At 41.6% G+C, this 17,490-nt stretch overlaps 1 protein-coding gene across 9 annotated transcripts in view; it reads right to left on the reverse strand.

Annotated features, from left to right (window-relative positions):
• HELZ (helicase with zinc finger) overlaps nt 1–17,490 on the reverse strand; it is a 186,075-nt gene that overhangs the window by 125,023 nt on the left and 43,562 nt on the right. For all 9 annotated transcript variants that reach the window (XM_059149522.1, XM_059149520.1, XM_059149523.1 and 6 more), the window contains 2 exons: nt 10,927–11,154; nt 8,292–8,328 (listed from right to left, as the gene is read on the reverse strand). In XM_059149522.1, the coding sequence (XP_059005505.1) occupies nt 8,292–8,328; nt 10,927–11,136 (247 nt within the window). In that variant the 5' untranslated portion in view covers nt 11,137–11,154. The remainder of the gene's footprint in view (nt 1–8,291; nt 8,329–10,926; nt 11,155–17,490) is intronic.

Below are 17,490 nucleotides of genomic sequence, written 5' to 3' on the forward strand. Positions count from 1 at the left end.
TCAAGGAATATTCATTCAACTATTTCAACAAAATAGCCTCTCTTAGGGTCCTATAGCCTCTGGCTATCAAAAGGAGACAATCAAAAATTAAAATGTAATTCCTTTTACTTGTAAAGAATTACATGCAATGAGAAAGGTGATTTAAAATAAGGCTTAAATACAATAAATGTTGAGTCTAACTGTATCTTTTCAGTCACATCACTAGAGTAGATGATTTCTTTCAACAAGTCCTTAGTTATCTCTAAAATCTTTCATTGAAAAACTAAGCTGGGGCGACTTGATGGCTCAGTCAGTTGGGTGTACAACTCCAGGTTTCAGCTCAGGTCATGATCTCAGGGTCCTGGGACTGAATCCTAAGTCAGGCTCTGTGCTCGGCGAGGAGTTTAATAGAGGATTCTCTCCCTCTGCCCCTACTTCCCCACGCTCTCTCTCTCTATATATATAATAAATAAATATATAATGGGGAAAACACGGTCTCTTCAATAAATGGTGTAGGGAAAACTGGACAGCTACATGCACAAGAACGAAACTGAACCACTTTCTTGCACCAGACACAAAAATAAACTCAAAATGGATTAAGTACCTAAGTGTAAGAATTGAAACCACAAAACTTTTGGAAGGAAACACAGGCAGTAATCTCTTTGACACTGGCCTTAGCAACATTTTTCCAGATATGCCTCCTCAAGAAAGAGAAACAGAAATAAAAATAAACTACGGGGGCGCCTGGGTGGCTCAGTGGGTTAAGCCGCTGCCTTCGGCTCGGGTCATGATCTCAGGGTCCTGGGATCGAGTCCCGCATCAGGCTCTCTGCTCAGTGGGGAGCCTGCTTCCTCCTCCCTCTCTCTCTCTGCCTGCCTCTCCATCTACTTGTGATTTCTCTCTGTCAAATAAATAAATAAAATCTTTAAAAAATAAAAAAATAATTAAAAAATTAAAAAAATAAAAAAACTACTGGCACTACACCGAGATAAAAAGCTTTTGCAGCGGGGCGCCTGGGTGGCTCAGTGGGTTAAGCCTCTGCCTTCGGCTCAGGTCATGATCCCGGGGTCCTGGGATCAAGCCCCACATCGGGCTCTCTGCTCTGCAGGACGTCTGCTTCCTCCTCTCTCTCTGCCTGCTTCTCTGCCTAGTTGTGATCTCTCTCTGTCGAATAAATAAATAAAATCTTTAAAAAAAAAAAAAAAAAAAAGCTTTTGCAGCAAGGGAAACCATCAACAAAACAAAAAGGCAAACTACAATGGGAGAAGGTATTTGCAAATAATATGCCCAAAAAGGGGTTGATACCCAAAATGTAAGAAGAACTTATATAACTCAACATCAAGAAAATAAACAATTTGATTAAAATATGGGAAGAGGGAACGCCTGGGTGGCTCAGTCAGTTAAGCATCCGCCTTTAGCTCAGGTCACGATCCAAGGGTCCTGGGATCGAGTCCTGCGTCAGGCTCCTTGCTCAGTGGGGAGCCTGCTTCTCCCTCTGGTTGTGCACTCTCTCTATCTCTCTTTCTCTGACAAAAAAATAAATAAAATCTTTAAAAATAAAATAATAAAAGGGCAGAGGACCTGAATAGACATTTTTCCAAAGAAGACATAGAGATGGGCAACAGACACATGAAAAGATGTTCAATATCACTAATCATCACGGAAATGCAAATCAAAACCGCAGTGAAATACCACCTCATACCTATGAGAATGGCTACAATCAAAAAGACAAAAAAGAGTAAATGTTGATGAGGATATGAAGAAAAAGGAAACCTTGTGCACTGTTGGTAGAAATGGAGATCAGTGCAGCCACTGTAGGAAAACAGTGTGGAGGTTTCTCAAAAAATTAAGAAATAGGGACGCCGGGGTGGCTCAGTTGATTAAGCCACTGCCTTCAGCTCAGGTCATGATCCTGGGTCCTGGGATCGAGTCCTGCACTGGGCTCCCTACTTGGTGTGAAGCCCGCTTCTCCTTCTACGTGCCGCTCCCTCTGCTTGTGCACGCATGCACGTGTACTCTGACAAATTAATAAGATCATTTTTTTAAAAATTAAGAAATACAAAAGAAAACAAAAACACTAATTTGAAAAAATATATGCACTCCTATGTTTATTGCAGCATTCTTTACAATAGCCAAGATATGGAAGCAACTGAAGTGTCCTCTGATGCAACAATAGATTAAGTAGATGCAGGAGCCCCTGAGTGGCTCGGTGGGTTAAGCAACTGCCTTCAGCTCAGGTGATGGTCTCAGGGTCGTAAGACTGAGCCCCGCACTGGGATCCCTGATCATCAGGTAGCCTGCTTCTCCCTCTTCCCCTGCCTGCCGTTCCCCCTGCTTGTGCTTTTTCTATCAAATACATAAAATCTTTAAAAAAAAAAAAAAATTAAGATGATGCAGTACAGGGATGCCTGGGTGGCTCAGCTGGTTGGGCGTCTGGCTTTGGCTCAAGTCATGATCTCAGGATCCTCGGGTCGGGCCCCGTGCTGGACTCCGTGCTCGGTGGGGAGCCTGCTTCTCCCTCTCCCTCCGTCTCTGCCTTTCTCCCCTCCACTTGTTCTCTCTCTCTCTCAAATAAATAAAATCTTTTAAAAAAAAGATGATGATGATGACAATGGTGATGATGATGATGGAGTACAAGGGCACGTAGGCGGCTCAGTCAGTTAAGTGTCTGCCTCTTGATTTCAGCTCAGGTCCTGATTTCAGGGTCATGAGATTGAGCCCCGCATCAAGATTCTTTCCCTCTTTCTCTCCTTCTGCCCCTCTCTCCTCTCTCATTCGCATGTGCTCTCTTTCTAAAATAAATAAAATGTTTAAAAAAAAAAAAAGATGCCATGTGCACACGCATACAAACTCACATAAACACACACACACAATGGAATATTACTCGGCCATAAGAATGAATGAGAGCTTGCCATTCGCGCCAACATGGATGGACCCAGATGGCATTATGCTAAGTGAAATGAATCATAGAAAGACGAACACCATATGATGTCACTTATATGTGGAATCTAAAAAACAAAACAAGGGGCGCCTGCGTGGCTCACGCGTTAAGCGGCTACCTTTGGTTCAGGTCATGATCCCAGAGTCCTGGGATCCAGCCCCCCATCGGGCTCTCCACTCGGCAGGAAGTCTGTTTCTCCCTCTCCCACTCCCCCTGCTTGTGTTCCCTCTCTCCCTGTGTCTCTTTCTGTCAAATAAATAAATAAAATCTTTAAAAATAAATAAATAAATGAATAAATAAAAACAAATAAACAAAAGCAGAAACAGACCCATAAATACAGAGTACAAACTGATGGTTGCCAGAGGGTTGGGGGGTGAGAGGCGATGGGCAAAACAGGTGAAGGGGTATGGGAGCAACACTACAGCTTTCCAGCTATGGAATGAATAAGTCATGGGGATAAAGGTACAGCACAGGGAATATTGCCAATGGAACTCTAATAGTGTTGTATGGTGACAGATGGGGGCTACACTTGTGGTCAGCACAGTACAGAACTGTTGAATCGCTATGCTATAGACACTTGAAAATGACATAATACTGTGCATCAACTCCACATCAATTAAAAAAAGTTAATAACCAGGCACCTGGCTGGCTCAGTCAGTAGAGCAGGCAAATCTTGACTTTACAGTTGCCAGTTTGAGCCCCACACTGGATATAGCGAGTACTTAAAAAACAGTAATAACATTCTCAGCTAGGGTTTAAAAATCTGGCAGCCTTATGAAAAACATTCATTGATGTTTATGATGACAGAATTTGTAGCATAATTTTGGTCGATAATATTTTCTTTTGATTTCACTTTTGCCATTTATTTCATTCTATTTTGGTTCTTTTTTTAAATTTTTTTTAAGATTTTATTTATTTATTTGTCAGAGAGAGAGCACAAGCAGGCAGAGTGGCAGGCAGAGGCAGAGACAGAAGCAGGCTCCCTGCTGGACAAGGAGCCCAAGGTGGGACTCGATCCCAGGACCCTGGGTCATGACCTGTGCCGAAAGCAGTGGCTTAACCAACTGAGCCACCCAGGCGTCCCTATTTTGGTTCTTTTTAAGTCTTAATTTTAATTCCAGTTAGTTAAAATACAGTATCATTCTATTTTGTCAATATAAAAACTGTAAGTTTCCTATATAATCAATATTTCACAGGCATCCTGTTACACCAAACAAAACTTATGTCCAGATAATGGAAACAGACTTGCCTACATCATTTATCCAGTGCTCACAAGGGTGGCAACTGTCACTCTCTACAGCACAACACCAAACTCAGAACTAAGGTCCGTGAATTCAAAGCCTACGTAGTTAGTTTTTAAGATACCCTCATGTCCTTACTCTTTTTGAAGTAAAAGTCCAACTTTATTATTTTATGATTCTAATTAATTTCTGGCTTGAAAAAAATCAGCCATAAAAAAACATTTCGGGGACAACCCAAGTAAATGTGATTATAGACTGGGCTTAAGGTAATATTAGAGAATCACTGTCAATTTTATTTGGTTAATAATAAAATTGTGATTATACAATTATGGTCTTCCTTTTGGAGATGATACTAACATATTTAGGGGTAAATATGATGTCTGTCATTATTTTCAAATATCTCAGAAAAAAATTAACATGGTAAAATCTTACAATTTAGGTTTTGAGAATATGAATGGGAAAATATTTTAATTTCTTCATAACAAAAAACTTTTAATATTTTTAAATTCTGTAACAAATACTGGCTGGCTGATTTCCTAACCCTGCCTGAGAAAGTGAAATCAGAAAGTCAAAGCAGCAAACAGAAATGAGGGAAAAGGTAGTTAAAATGAGGCATGTTGAGAGTTGCAAGGAATGCAAACTGACAGCCTGTCAGGAAGGGAACAGACATCAACACAATACAGTATAGAAAAGGGAAGCATAGGGTTGGGGCCAGTAGGACAGGAGCTAGTCCAGAGCTCTCCAACATTACAAAGCCGTGTAATACCTAACAGACTGAGATTCTTTTTCTTTTTTTTAAGATTTTATTTACTTATTTGAGAGAGAGAGAGCAAGCGAGCATGAGAGGGGTAAGATTAGAGGGAGAAGCACACCCCCAGATGCCCCAGCCTGAGATTCCTGACTTGTTTTTATTACTAACTCACTGCCTAACCATGGTATTTTCTCTTAAGTAAGATTACTTACTTAAGGAAAAAAAAATTGAAAAGGAAAAAAAAAAATTCATCTCTAATAGCAGAACTCTACAACTAGCAATACATATATATAAACTTGGCCAATATTCCCAAGTATCTGTTTCAAATAAACAACTTTATATATACTGCTTTCACATGAAAGTAAGCATTTTCCATGTTCTTCTATATCACCTAAATGGTAACAAGGAATGCATAGAATTTAATTAAAGATGTCCTCCCTTACTGGAAGCCAACTGATTTTTCATTTTCACACACACCACTGCAATGAACACCATTCCACACACAATTTCTTCCTTCTTTTGGATTATTTACTTGGGATAGCATCCCAGAAATGAGATTAGTGGGTCAAAAGTATAAACATATTACCAAGCTGCATTCTCCCTCACACTCCACGAATATAAGAGTATACTCATTTCATTACAACTTTATCCTAGACATCGGTTATACTTTTTCCCCCCAACATTTTAGAGGAATAATTGGTATACAAAACACTGCATATAATTAATGTATAAATTTGGCAACTGCACATGTCTACACATGTTACTATCATCACAACATAGGTAATAAACATATCCATGTTTCCTGGCTAAACATTTATTTTAGGAATTCAGTAGTTGTAAAATAGTATCTAACTTCAAAATGCTAAATAAAACAACAGAAAAATTTCCCATATGCTCCTTCACTAACAGCAATTACTCTTCTGTGATTTTTCAGAAGTCATTTAACCTTTTGGGACTTTGTATGCCTCCAAAATGAGAAGACTGTACCAACCTCACTACTCAAGGGAGTGAAAATTAAAGAAAAGAGACTCTGTTTTTAACACATGAGACTAGCAGAATGTCAAGACTGATGGGTTCCAGTGTTACTGAGGTCATGGACGCAGGCATCCTCAGATACTGCTGCAGTGTGTATGCATCAGAAACAAATCTGACAATGTCTATTAAAACTCTTAGCATATATTGGGACATCTGGGTGGCTCAGTGGGATAAGTGGCTGCCTTCCACTCAGGTCAGGTCCCAGGGTCCTGGGATTAAGCCCTGTGTCAGGCTCCCTGCTCAACATGAAGCCTGCTTCTGCTGCTCCCCTGCCTGTGCATTCTCTCTCTCTCTCTCTCATTCTCTCTCTGTCGCTGTCAATTAAGTAAATAAAATCTTTAAAAAGTTTAAAAAAAAAAACTATAAGCATATAATTTTAACCCAGATATCCAACTTTTAAAACTCCTTCACCCAGAGGCGCCTGAGTGGTGAAGTCAGTTAAGTGCCCAACCCTTGATTTTGGCTCAGGTCACGATCTCAGGGCAGGCTCCACACTCAACAAAAACTCTGCTTGAGATTCTCTGTCCCTCTCCCTCTAACCCAGCCCCTACCCACCCCTCAGACCCCCTCCCTCTCTCACTCTCTCTAAAAATAAATGTATCTCTTTTTTTTTTTTTTAAGATTTTATTTATTTATTTATTTGACAGACAGAGATCACAAGTAAGCAGAGAGGCAGGGAGAGAGAGAGGGGGAAGCAGCCTCCCAGCTGAGCAGAGAGCCCGATGCGGGGCTCGATCCCAGGATCCTGACATCATGACCTGAGCTGAAAGCAGAGGCTTTAACCCACAGAGCCACCCAGCCATCCCTGTATCTCTTTTTTTTTTTTTTTTTTTTTTGAGGTTTGTTTTAATTTATTTGTCTAAGAGAGGAGCACAAGCAGGGGGAGCAGCAGGCAGACAGAGAGGGAGAAGCAGACTCCCCACTGAGCGGGGAACCCAATGCAGGGCTCGATCCCAGGACCCTGGGATCATGACCTGAGCCGAAGGCAGATGCTTAACCCACTGAGCCACCCACGCACTCCTAAATTCATCTTTAAAAAACAAAAAAAAAAAAAAAACAAAAAAACCTCCTCGCCCAGACATTCAACTTTTAAGACTGTCCTACAGAAACAAACAACAGTAAGAAAGAATACATGTTTATTACAGGATGAATTATAATGAACAACCTAGAAAACTAGAACCAGCTGAATGCCCACCAATGGGAGAATTTTTGAGTAAATATGAAACATTTATCATATGGAATATTAAGCGGCAAGTGGAACTTAAAAAGACACCCATGATCTGTAGACACGTAGGAAATATGCTTTGTATTCATCACATATATCTTTTTTAATTTTTAAAGGAAAACCTGTATCTACATTATTTATGTTTCTCACTATAGAGAAAAGTACTAAAGATAGAGCAAACTAATAACAACGACCTCTTCAGGTGGGGTAAAAAGGGAAGCGAGAGGGTTCCCTTCTTCATAGTCCTCTGTTATCACTTGACTTCTTATTATCTGGCTTGTTGGTAACTTTAAATGTCCACAGGTAGTAAAGACTTTATTAAAGAAGGTTCACATTCTTAAATGAACGGTTAAATTATATCCAACATGCCAAAGGAGTAAGATAGTTCTTTAAAGTTTACAACAAAAACAGTTAATACTTTTAAAAGTTCTGATACAAAAGCATAATAAAAAGCTTAACTTCCGTTTAACTCAGCACCCCTCCTCCAAATTCTGGATAACTGAAACATTACACTACTCAAATCACTGAGCTGTGCAAAAAATCCCACCAAGGATGTGTGAGCATGTACGCTCAACCCCTTCTCCCACTTCCTCCTCGTGATTCACTCCAGTGAACTGGCAGCAATTATGAAGAAAAGGATTCCCATCCTATGAGTACCCAAAGAGTAAAAATCTTTTTAATTAATTTCTTGCCCAAAGAAAACAGGAAAAAAGCACAAGGAGCACCCTGCTTAGTCTTTCCTCTCTAAGGGAAATTTTGTACTGAAGGGAAAAACACATTTTAGGAGGGACAGGCAAGTATTTCAACTTATCCAAGCTTAACATTTAACTGATGCATGTTAACAGTTTTAAAATTTAGCTCTTATTGACTGAAAATATACAAACTTGAAAAGGACACTATCAATGTTCCCACTCATGACTAGGAACAATGTTTGAGTGTATAACCATCAAGACAAGGAAATTGTCATCCAGAATTAGTAGGCACCACAGTAAGGCGGAGTGTTTAAAATATTACAATCTCTCTTGAAATTAGCATATAAAAAAATCAAATCTCAAACAACGCTCAATTTAAGTAACTCAAAATACTCAAAGTAGAAAACAGTCCCATTTTTAAACATACCATGCCTACAATCTTCATCAGCTTGCCCATAGTTTTTCTGCAAAATAAAAGATACAAGATAAAATTAAGTAGTTCAAGGGCTGCTTAACGCAGGTTTTATCCAAAAAAAAAAAAGCTCAGCTTTGTTTCAAAGTTTAATTATTAATGTTTCAAATGTAACATTCACAGAGCAAAACCAAGTCACCTGCTCTCTGAGGTTTACATAGCACTTTACAAATAAACATTGTAACGTTGCACTTCCCCATCCATTTACTCACTACCACTTCTCACTTTCTCTAGCTCCACATCACCAGAACCTCCTCCTTCATGATCACCCTCAGCTAAAGTCTTCACTGAGAAAACCGAAGCCATGAGACGAGAACCTCCATGAACTGTCACATCAGGTCTTCCTGCTTCCCAGCACCCTGCTTCCCTCTGTCACCAGACAAGCCATCCAGGTCTCCTTTCTCAAACCTATCATTCCACTTGCACATACCTGCTCTATGGCCCACTCAAGGAACATCACTCCGGCAAGCTGTCTCTATTTCTCCTACATCACTGGCTTTTTTGCTTTCTATTGGTTCAGTCCTAGAAACAAACAGTGCTATTTCAACCCACCTTTAAAAAAAAAAATCCTTCTCTTGACTTCACTTCTCCCACCAGCTACCACTCCCACTTTTTGTGCCCCTTTGGGACAAAACTCAAGAACTGTCTTACTCATGTATTGCCAAGTCCTTCCCCGTGACTCGGTCTTAAACTTTCTTTAGTCACCACCATTCCATGGAAGCTGCTCTCATGGAGGTCTTCAGTGACCTGAACCGTATCCAGTTAGACACACACGACATTTCCATGTTCCCGTTCAGATACACTGTCACACCCCAGCCAACTCTCAACTCCCACTACTCGATCCACAGCGACCGACACTGCTCAACACTCCCTCACTTGGCTCCACTTTCCTCACATGGCTACCAGACACCGTCCTCCCTTAGCTTCCTTCCCCTTCCATCACTCTTCAGGCTGCTCTGCTGGTCCCTCCTCTTCTCCCCAACGTCCTAACACGTAGACCTAAGTCCTCAGTCCTCTCCTCTCCTCTGTGTACACACGTTCCCTTGGTGATCTCACCCAGGCTCAAGACTTTACATACATATCACCCACTGGCCACCAACTCTGAAGTCAGTGTCTTTGACCCAGACCTCTCTGCCAAAATCCACACCTGCATATTTGACTGCTCACTCAACATCTCCAGCTACATATCTAAATGACATCTCCGACTCAGTAGGTCCAAAACTGAGCTCCCATCTTCGCCAGTAAAACTTGCTCCCCATCTTCAGCCTTCTCATCGCAATTGAAGAAAACCCACTTTCCTATTGCTCAGACAAAACAACACTGAGGTAAGGAAACTGTGTCTGCTCCTTTTCTCTCACTCCCTCCATTCATGTATTAAGAAATCTTACTAGCTCTATCTTCATCTCAGAACCAGAACCAAAGCACTTCTCGATCCACTGCCACCCTTTTGTCTGAGTCACTATCATCTCGGGCCTGGATTATTCCAACAGCCTCTAAACTAGTCCCCTGCCTTTACACTTACCCCTCAATAGCCTATTCTCAAAACAAAAGCCAAAGAATTCCTGCCAAATCAGATTATACCACTCCTCTAATCAAAATCCTCTAATAAAAACCTCTAATCAAAACCACAAGAGAGATGTCTGGGTGGCTCAGTCACTTAAGCATCTGCTTTTGGCTCAGGTCACAATCCCAGCGCCTTAGAATAGAGTTCCACATCAAGCTCCTTGCTCAGTGAGGGGCCTGCTTCTCCTTTGGGCTGTCACTCCCCATGCTAGTGCTCCTCCCTCTGACAAATAAATAAAATCTAAAAAAAAAAAAAAAAAAATTAAAAAACCACAAGAGCTCCCTGTCTTAAGTAGGAGAAAAACATATATATAGGGCCCCACAAGATCTAGCTCTGTTACCCTCTCCCCATTACATACTTTTCTCCAGCACACTGGCCTCCTAGCTATTTCTCAAACATGCCAGTCAGGCTTCTGCCTCAGGATCTTTGCACGGACTATTTCCTCTGCCTGTAATGCTCACTCCCCTACCTCCCCTACCTTTTACAAGGCTCACTCCCCTACCTCCTTCACATCACCTGATCAGTGAAACCAACCTTGACCACTCAATTCAAAACTGCAACCCCCAAAAAAAAAAAAAACTGCAAACCGTCCCTAACTCTAGTATCCACAATCACCCTTGCCCTGTCCATCTTTTTTTTTCAAGCAGATTGCTACCTTCTAATAATCTAAAGTGTCTACCTACGTATAATATCTGTTGTTTATTGTCTGTCCCCTAATACAAAAATTACCATGAAGATCTTTCTCTTTTTCATCAATGTATACTAAGTACCTAGACCAGTGTCCAGCATATAGTATACACTCAATAAATATTTGCTGAATGAGTGAATAATCCAAAATGTTACACAGTAGTACAATGTTAAAGGCTTAAAAACTGCTGTTGCAATTAAACATATTCAGCAATCACTAGCCAGGTCACTCATCTCCTCAGCCCAGAATTAGGTGATTACGACCAACGATTGTCCCCACTCTGTGAAAAAGTCCCCTTTACATGGTTCATAACTGGCTTATCAACAGTGTTTACTCACCAGTTGCAAAAATGAGGCAATTCTATAAAGAAGACTCTCAATTTTGATGCTTTCTATCTCCAGTGGACATGGCCCTGGGAAGTCAGCCATGGAGTACTGGCCAAGAGAAAGGAGGGCCTCTGTGCAGTGCTTGAGGGTCATTTCATAGTCCTGCCTCTTAAGTGATTCACACGCTTGTTCACATGACTTCTCAGCTCTTCTGTCTTCCATGACTCAGGGACAAAAATCCTACAGGAAGAAAGAACAAGTCAGAGAAGGTTTTAAAATCTTACTAAAAGGGGTGTCTGGGTGGCTCAGTCGGTTGGCGGTCTGCCTTTGGCTCGGGTTGTGGTCCCGGGATCGAGCCCTACGTCGGGCTCCCGGCTCGGCGGGCAGCCTGCTTCTCCCTCTTCCTCTGCCTGTAGCTCCCCCTGCTTGTGTGCTCTCCCTCTCTGTCAAATAAATAAAAATCTTTTTTAAAAGTTTTTTATTTAAAAAAAAAATAAAATCTTACTAAATTGTAACCTCATTCCTACCTCCGCTGGTTTAATTATCTATCTAAGAAGTTACTCTGAATCCACCTTCTGATCAAGCTGCAGCTGAGCAGGGTGACTGATGCCACACAATCTGTACTTCTCTTTTCTATTTTACGAAGTCTTTACCAAGATCCAAGCAAAATGTCAACCGTAAGTCAGTATCATACAAACAATGCATCAAATGTATACATGAGGCAAATATATAAATGACACATTGACTCTGAATATTGCAGAGTGCGACAAACCATGAAGGCTTCTTTTTTTTTTTTAACCAGAAGGTACAGAAATGTTTCAAATCAAAACCTCCCGATTTCAGTCTTGTAATTCTGTGACTGTGACTGCAGAGCATCGAAATCTCTACCATGCAGGATTTTCTCCACCAACATAAAAAAAAAGGCTAAAGTCCAAGTTTGAACTGCTGATTAATTCAATTCAACAAGGATTTCCTGAGGCCAAGCCCCGTGCTCAGAGCACTGAAGTCAGGGATGGGAGCCCGGCATCACCGCTCTCAAGAAACTGCGATTCTAGCAAGAGCAGCAAAGCACAAATGAACAATTACAAGAAAGACTTATTCCATCTGCCGAAAGGCATGAGCTGGCCTCAAAAGGTGAACAGAAGTTCACCACACAGAGATGATAGGAAAAGTATATGTGGGCTCTTTAAGAGAGAAAAGAGTTCGAGTGAAATGACTAGAGGAGAAACTATGTGACTTAAACTCCAGCTGCGTCAGGGGAAGAGGAGGAGGAGAGATGAATGACCTCACGTGCCACAAGAAGTGAGAGTTTTATTCCACAGGCGATGGGGCATGACAGATTTTTAAATAAGGAAAGAATCTGGGGTGCCTGGGTGGCACAGTTAAGCATCCAGCTCTTAGTTTCGATTCAGGTTGTAATTTCAGGGTCGTGAGATCAAGCCCCGTGTCAGGCTCTGCACTAAGTGCAGAGCCTGCTTAAGGCTCTCTCTCTCCCTCTCTCTGGCTACGCCCTCAACTAAATAAATCTTTAAAAATAAAAATAAAAATAATTAAGGAAGGAAGGACTCTCATATAGAAGTCGTGTGAAGAACTGGCAGGCACTGCCATTGATAAGGGATCACTAGGAGGCAGTCCAAGGAAGACAGACTGAGGGTTCAAGTGCAGCCTCTCCCTGGCTGGACCACTCACACAGCAAGAGCACAAAAGCCAGGCAGACAAGACCTAAAATCCCGTGACCCGACAATCACGATACTGCTTCCCAGGGTCGGTCTGGCTGACCTCTAGCCACCAGCTCCGTCAGCATGCAGATTGCTGTTCTTGCCCGCTTCCCCCCACTCGCTCTCCTGCTCCTCCCTACCTTCACCTTACCAACTGGCCCCAGGGACTTCTCTGTCCCTCTCTTCTCTCTCCAGCCCACACATGCGCTCCTGCCTGGCCTCTCCAGCTCTGATGACCACCTGGCCCCGCGCTCTCCCAGCTGTTCCTCAGCCCCATGCTGCCTCTGCGCTGCAGCAAAAGCCGAGGGGAGACACCTGCAGATGGGCCCCCAAAACACAGTGGTGCAGCGAGTAAGGCAGGAGAACAGACATCACAGAGGTCTGGGCCTCTTCAACTTCGAGATACCTGTATGTCAAAAAATGTAGAAACTTCCGAGGAATGGACCAAGAAAGAGTCAAAAAGGACTTCAGCCTTTGTTAACATTTGTTAAAATGGCTGGTATGCACATGGGATACAATATTCTCTACTTTCCTCCGTTTGAAATTTTAAGTAAAAAAATGCCAAAGCACGGTTTTAAAATTACAGGATATTTTAAATGTTTACGTTTAACAAATTAACTTTTAATAAGAACCACAAAAATTAACTTTTACCAAGAACCACAAAAACAAAAACACCCGTATTTGTTGTGAATTACACAAGATAATCCAACAAATAAGGGCGCCCGGGTGGCTTGGTCGGTTGAGTGTCCAACTCTTGATTTCAGCTCAGGTCATGATCTCAGCATCATGAAATCAAGCCCCACATCGGGCTCTATACTCAGCAGGAATCTGCTTGAGGATTCCCTCTCTCTCTCTCCTCCTCTCTCTCTAAAAGAAATAATTAAATCTTTAAATAAATAAATAATCCAATAGATATTTAGAGTCCTGTGTCCTCAGTCTCTACACTGCCTCCCTTTCAACTACCTCAGCCCTCCTTCAGTGGACCACAAGACCCAGTGTGACTTAGGGGAGCTGAAACATGTAGGATCTAGTTGGTATTCATGTCCCTTATACAAACATGCATTAATTTGGATAAAACCAATTATCAAACAAAAATCAAAAATAATGATTTCTATATTACTACAGTGACTTTGCCCCTTAAGCATAAGAATGGCATGACAAGATAACCACTAACTTACTATACAGACCTCAGTTAATGCTACTGACACTATGGCCCAAATAGTTCTTTGTTTCTGGAGGCTGCCCTGTACTTTGTTAAGATGTGTAATGGAATCTCTGGCCTCTACCCACTAGATGCCAGTAGTATCTTCCACCCTATGACAACTAAAAGGGTCTCCAGACAGGAGCAAATGTCCCCTGGGAGTAAAATCATTCCTGATTGAGAACTACCGACACAAACAAGCATATAGTGTTTGCTTGCCAGAAAACAGCAACAATAAGTAGATAAACCACGGTTATCATTCTGAGGCAGAGGCCCCAGAATGAGCAAATCTTTCCTATAAAACTCTCAGCACACATCTAGAAAATACTACAAAAATAAGTAAAAAGAAAAGAAAAACTAAGAATCCACAAGCTAAAATCTTTCTTAGGAAAAGAATGCAGCACAGTGATTCAGAGCATAGGCTTAGAGCCAGAGGACTTGCATTCAAAACTCACCAGCTCCCCTCACTAACTCACCAGCCCCTCTCACTAACCAACCCCCGCCTCCCCACTCACCATCAGTCCTGTCACTCTGTCACTCAGACACTCACCAGCTGCATGGCCTGGGGCAAGTGACTTAACCTCCTATATCTCAACTTACCTCTAAAATGGCAAAACAACTAATGCCTACCTCCAATGGTTAATGCAGGATTAGATAAATTAATATGTATAGAATACTTATAAAAATGCCTGGCACAGTATGTGCTCAGTTAAGTGTCTGCTATTGTTATTTTCCTAAAATTCCAAGTTTTCGGGGGGCCTGGGTGGCTCAGTGGGTTAAAGCCTCTGCCTTCAGCTCAGGTCATGATTCCAGAGTCCTGGGATCAAGCCCCGCATCGGGCTCTCTGCTCAGCGGGGAGCCTGCTTCCCCATCTCTCTCTGCCTGCCTCTCTGCCTACTTGTGATTTCTGTCTGTGAAATAAATAAATAAATAATCTTTTTTTTTTTAAAATAAAATAAAATTCCAAGTTTTCAATTTAAATGAAGTAGAATCACTGCACTGATCTCAACATACAATAATGTATTTATAGAAAACAAAACAGCACTCTACCTAACTACTTTACTTACTTAACAGAGGTATTATTTTCATCCCTTTTATCCATCTCAATAAAATGATGATGATTATGGAGAAGTAAGTAAGTTTGTATGTCACTGATTTAGATGAGATAACCCCTAAAAGGGACTACAAAGGGAGATCACAAAGACTCCTACCAACATTAGCCACCAAACATTTTCGCCAGGGAAATCTCAGTAACATTTAACATGTAAGTAGAGATTAGAGGCAGAAGTTTTGTAGCTCAATGACTTAAGGAGTTAACATCTGATTCATTAGGTTCAAGTGCCAACCTCAGAAGAGGATGTGAAAGTTTCTATCACAAATACCTTCATTAATCAGGTCCCGATCATTAGTTTCTACCTAAGTCCTACCTGAACCTCTTAGGGTACTTGGCTGTAGAGTGGATCAGGATGAAGCAGGTCTTATTCAACTGTTTTCTTTGGTTTTTCAGAAAAAAGCATGACCTTGTTACACATGCTCCTAAAGATGAAGTGCTTTCTCAAACATAAAATAAAAACTGCCAGTCAAAGTGAGATAATGTCTCAGGCCATGCTAAAATGGACTGTAGAAAATATGTATGAAGAGATTTGCAGTCAAATGCTCTACCACTGAGCTATACCCCCATGTATGAAGAGATTTGGAACTACTCCTACTAGAAGAGGCCAGCACCCAGCTACACCTCACTGTAGGGGTGACAGACCCTCTTGTCTGGGATACAGATACAGCCTTATCAATAGCATACGATCCACTGCCTGGCCAGAACGGCCTGATCCAAGGGCAGACACTGACCAAGCTGGGTCTAGGAGAGCCTCTCCCATGGGGACAGGGAGGTCCAGGGAAAGGAGCTGAGTCACATGAATCACATCAATATAGGAAGAAGCACCCCATCTGCCTACTGTGAGAGCTACCCTCTACCAGCCTTGATTCTTCTCTTCCTGTTAAAAACATTCAAGTTGTGGGGTGCCTGGGTAGCTCAGTGGGTTAAGCCTCTGCCTGGTCGTGACCTTGGGGTCCTGGGACCAGATCCCACATCAGGCTCTCTCTGCTCAGCAGGGAGCCTGCTTCCCCTCTCTGCCGGCTTGTGATCTCTGTCTGTCAAATAAATAAATAAAATCTTAAAAAAGAACATAAAAACATAAAAAAGAACATAAAAAAAGAACATAAAACACTAATTTTCTACAAACTCCAACCCGTGTGGGGAACATGAGCTTGAGAGTATGTAACTTCCCAGGCAAGAAAGTGGGAATCAGAAACCAAGGTTCCAATCCACATCCATGAACTCCTGCAATCCACTGCTGACCTATAAAAGAGACTAATATCATTAGTTGTTTGGCCACCCAGCACCCATTCCTCTTCCTGGTAACAGGAGCCCGTACTCTCCCTCTGAGAATTCACCTCTCCCCTACTGCCATCCATGTGGTTCCTGAAGAGCTGACTGCACCAAGGAAGCTAAGGCTGTCATGTGACCATGACTGGCCAATCCAAGCCTCACAGCCCCAAACACCAAGATTGGCTCAGGGTAAGACATGTGACCCCATCAGAACCAATGAGACATGAGACTTTTGCTGAGGCTTCTGGGAAAGAGATAGGTGTTCTTCCCTGCTGAACCTAAAATCTGAGGCTCCAGGGGATGACTGTGCTGCAGCCATTTTTCTACCATATAGTGCCTACAACTGAAGTTTATACTTTAGAAAAAGGCAGAGTTGATTCAGGGGAGAAACTGGGTCTCGATGTCACGACTTGAGCCTGACTCCATCTAGCTATGCCTGAACTTTGCAGTTAGGTGAGCCAAGAAATTTCTTTCTAGTTTAAGACAGTTCAGGTTGATGCTTCAGGCAATTGGAACTAACTGATGTATATGTACATCTAATTAGTACTTTACAGGAAGTAAAAGACAGAGGAGCTGGTAATTGTCTCATAAAACAGTATCTACGCACATGATTGCTAATAGCACTGGCCACAGTTATTGATTACTAATAACAGTAAGTGTAAGGAGGAAAAAAAGTGTGATATTCGGTTATTCTGCATGTTGAAAATATAATTCTAAAACATGTGTTTAAATGACTTCACCATAAAGCTACTTCGGCAATAATAAGAACCATTTACTGAACGCTTACTCTGTGATGGATGCTGTTGAAAATGAGCTACATAATCCAATTTAATCCCCATAATGACCTTACAAGGTGGATATTATTATTTTTCCAATCTCATTTACAGAGAAGGAAACTGAAGCACAGAAAAGTTACTTACCCACAGTTATACTGTAAACAACAGAGGCAGGATTCAAATTCAGACAGAATGACACGGTTCATGCTTTTAGCCATGACACTGACTCTGAACCCACAATGGAGGTTCCCATGCTTTCCAAGAGTGGAAACTCAAACCCAGGCACTTCCAAAAATATTAAATGTGAATGTAAAGTATCTTCACAGTCTTAATGACTGATTTCCTACATAGTTCTGCATCATAAAAGTATCTGTATATTAACCATGTTAGAGATTACCATTGAAGAGAAAGTAGGAAAATCTTCCCAAATCTAAGCCAATCAACTCTTTCGGTTAATCAAAAGTCACAGATGTTCCTAAGACTACAGAGTATTTT

The sequence above is a fragment of the Mustela lutreola genome, chromosome 15, assembly GCF_030435805.1.
Source record: "Mustela lutreola isolate mMusLut2 chromosome 15, mMusLut2.pri, whole genome shotgun sequence".
In the NCBI taxonomy this organism is placed as follows: domain Eukaryota; kingdom Metazoa; phylum Chordata; class Mammalia; order Carnivora; family Mustelidae; genus Mustela; species Mustela lutreola.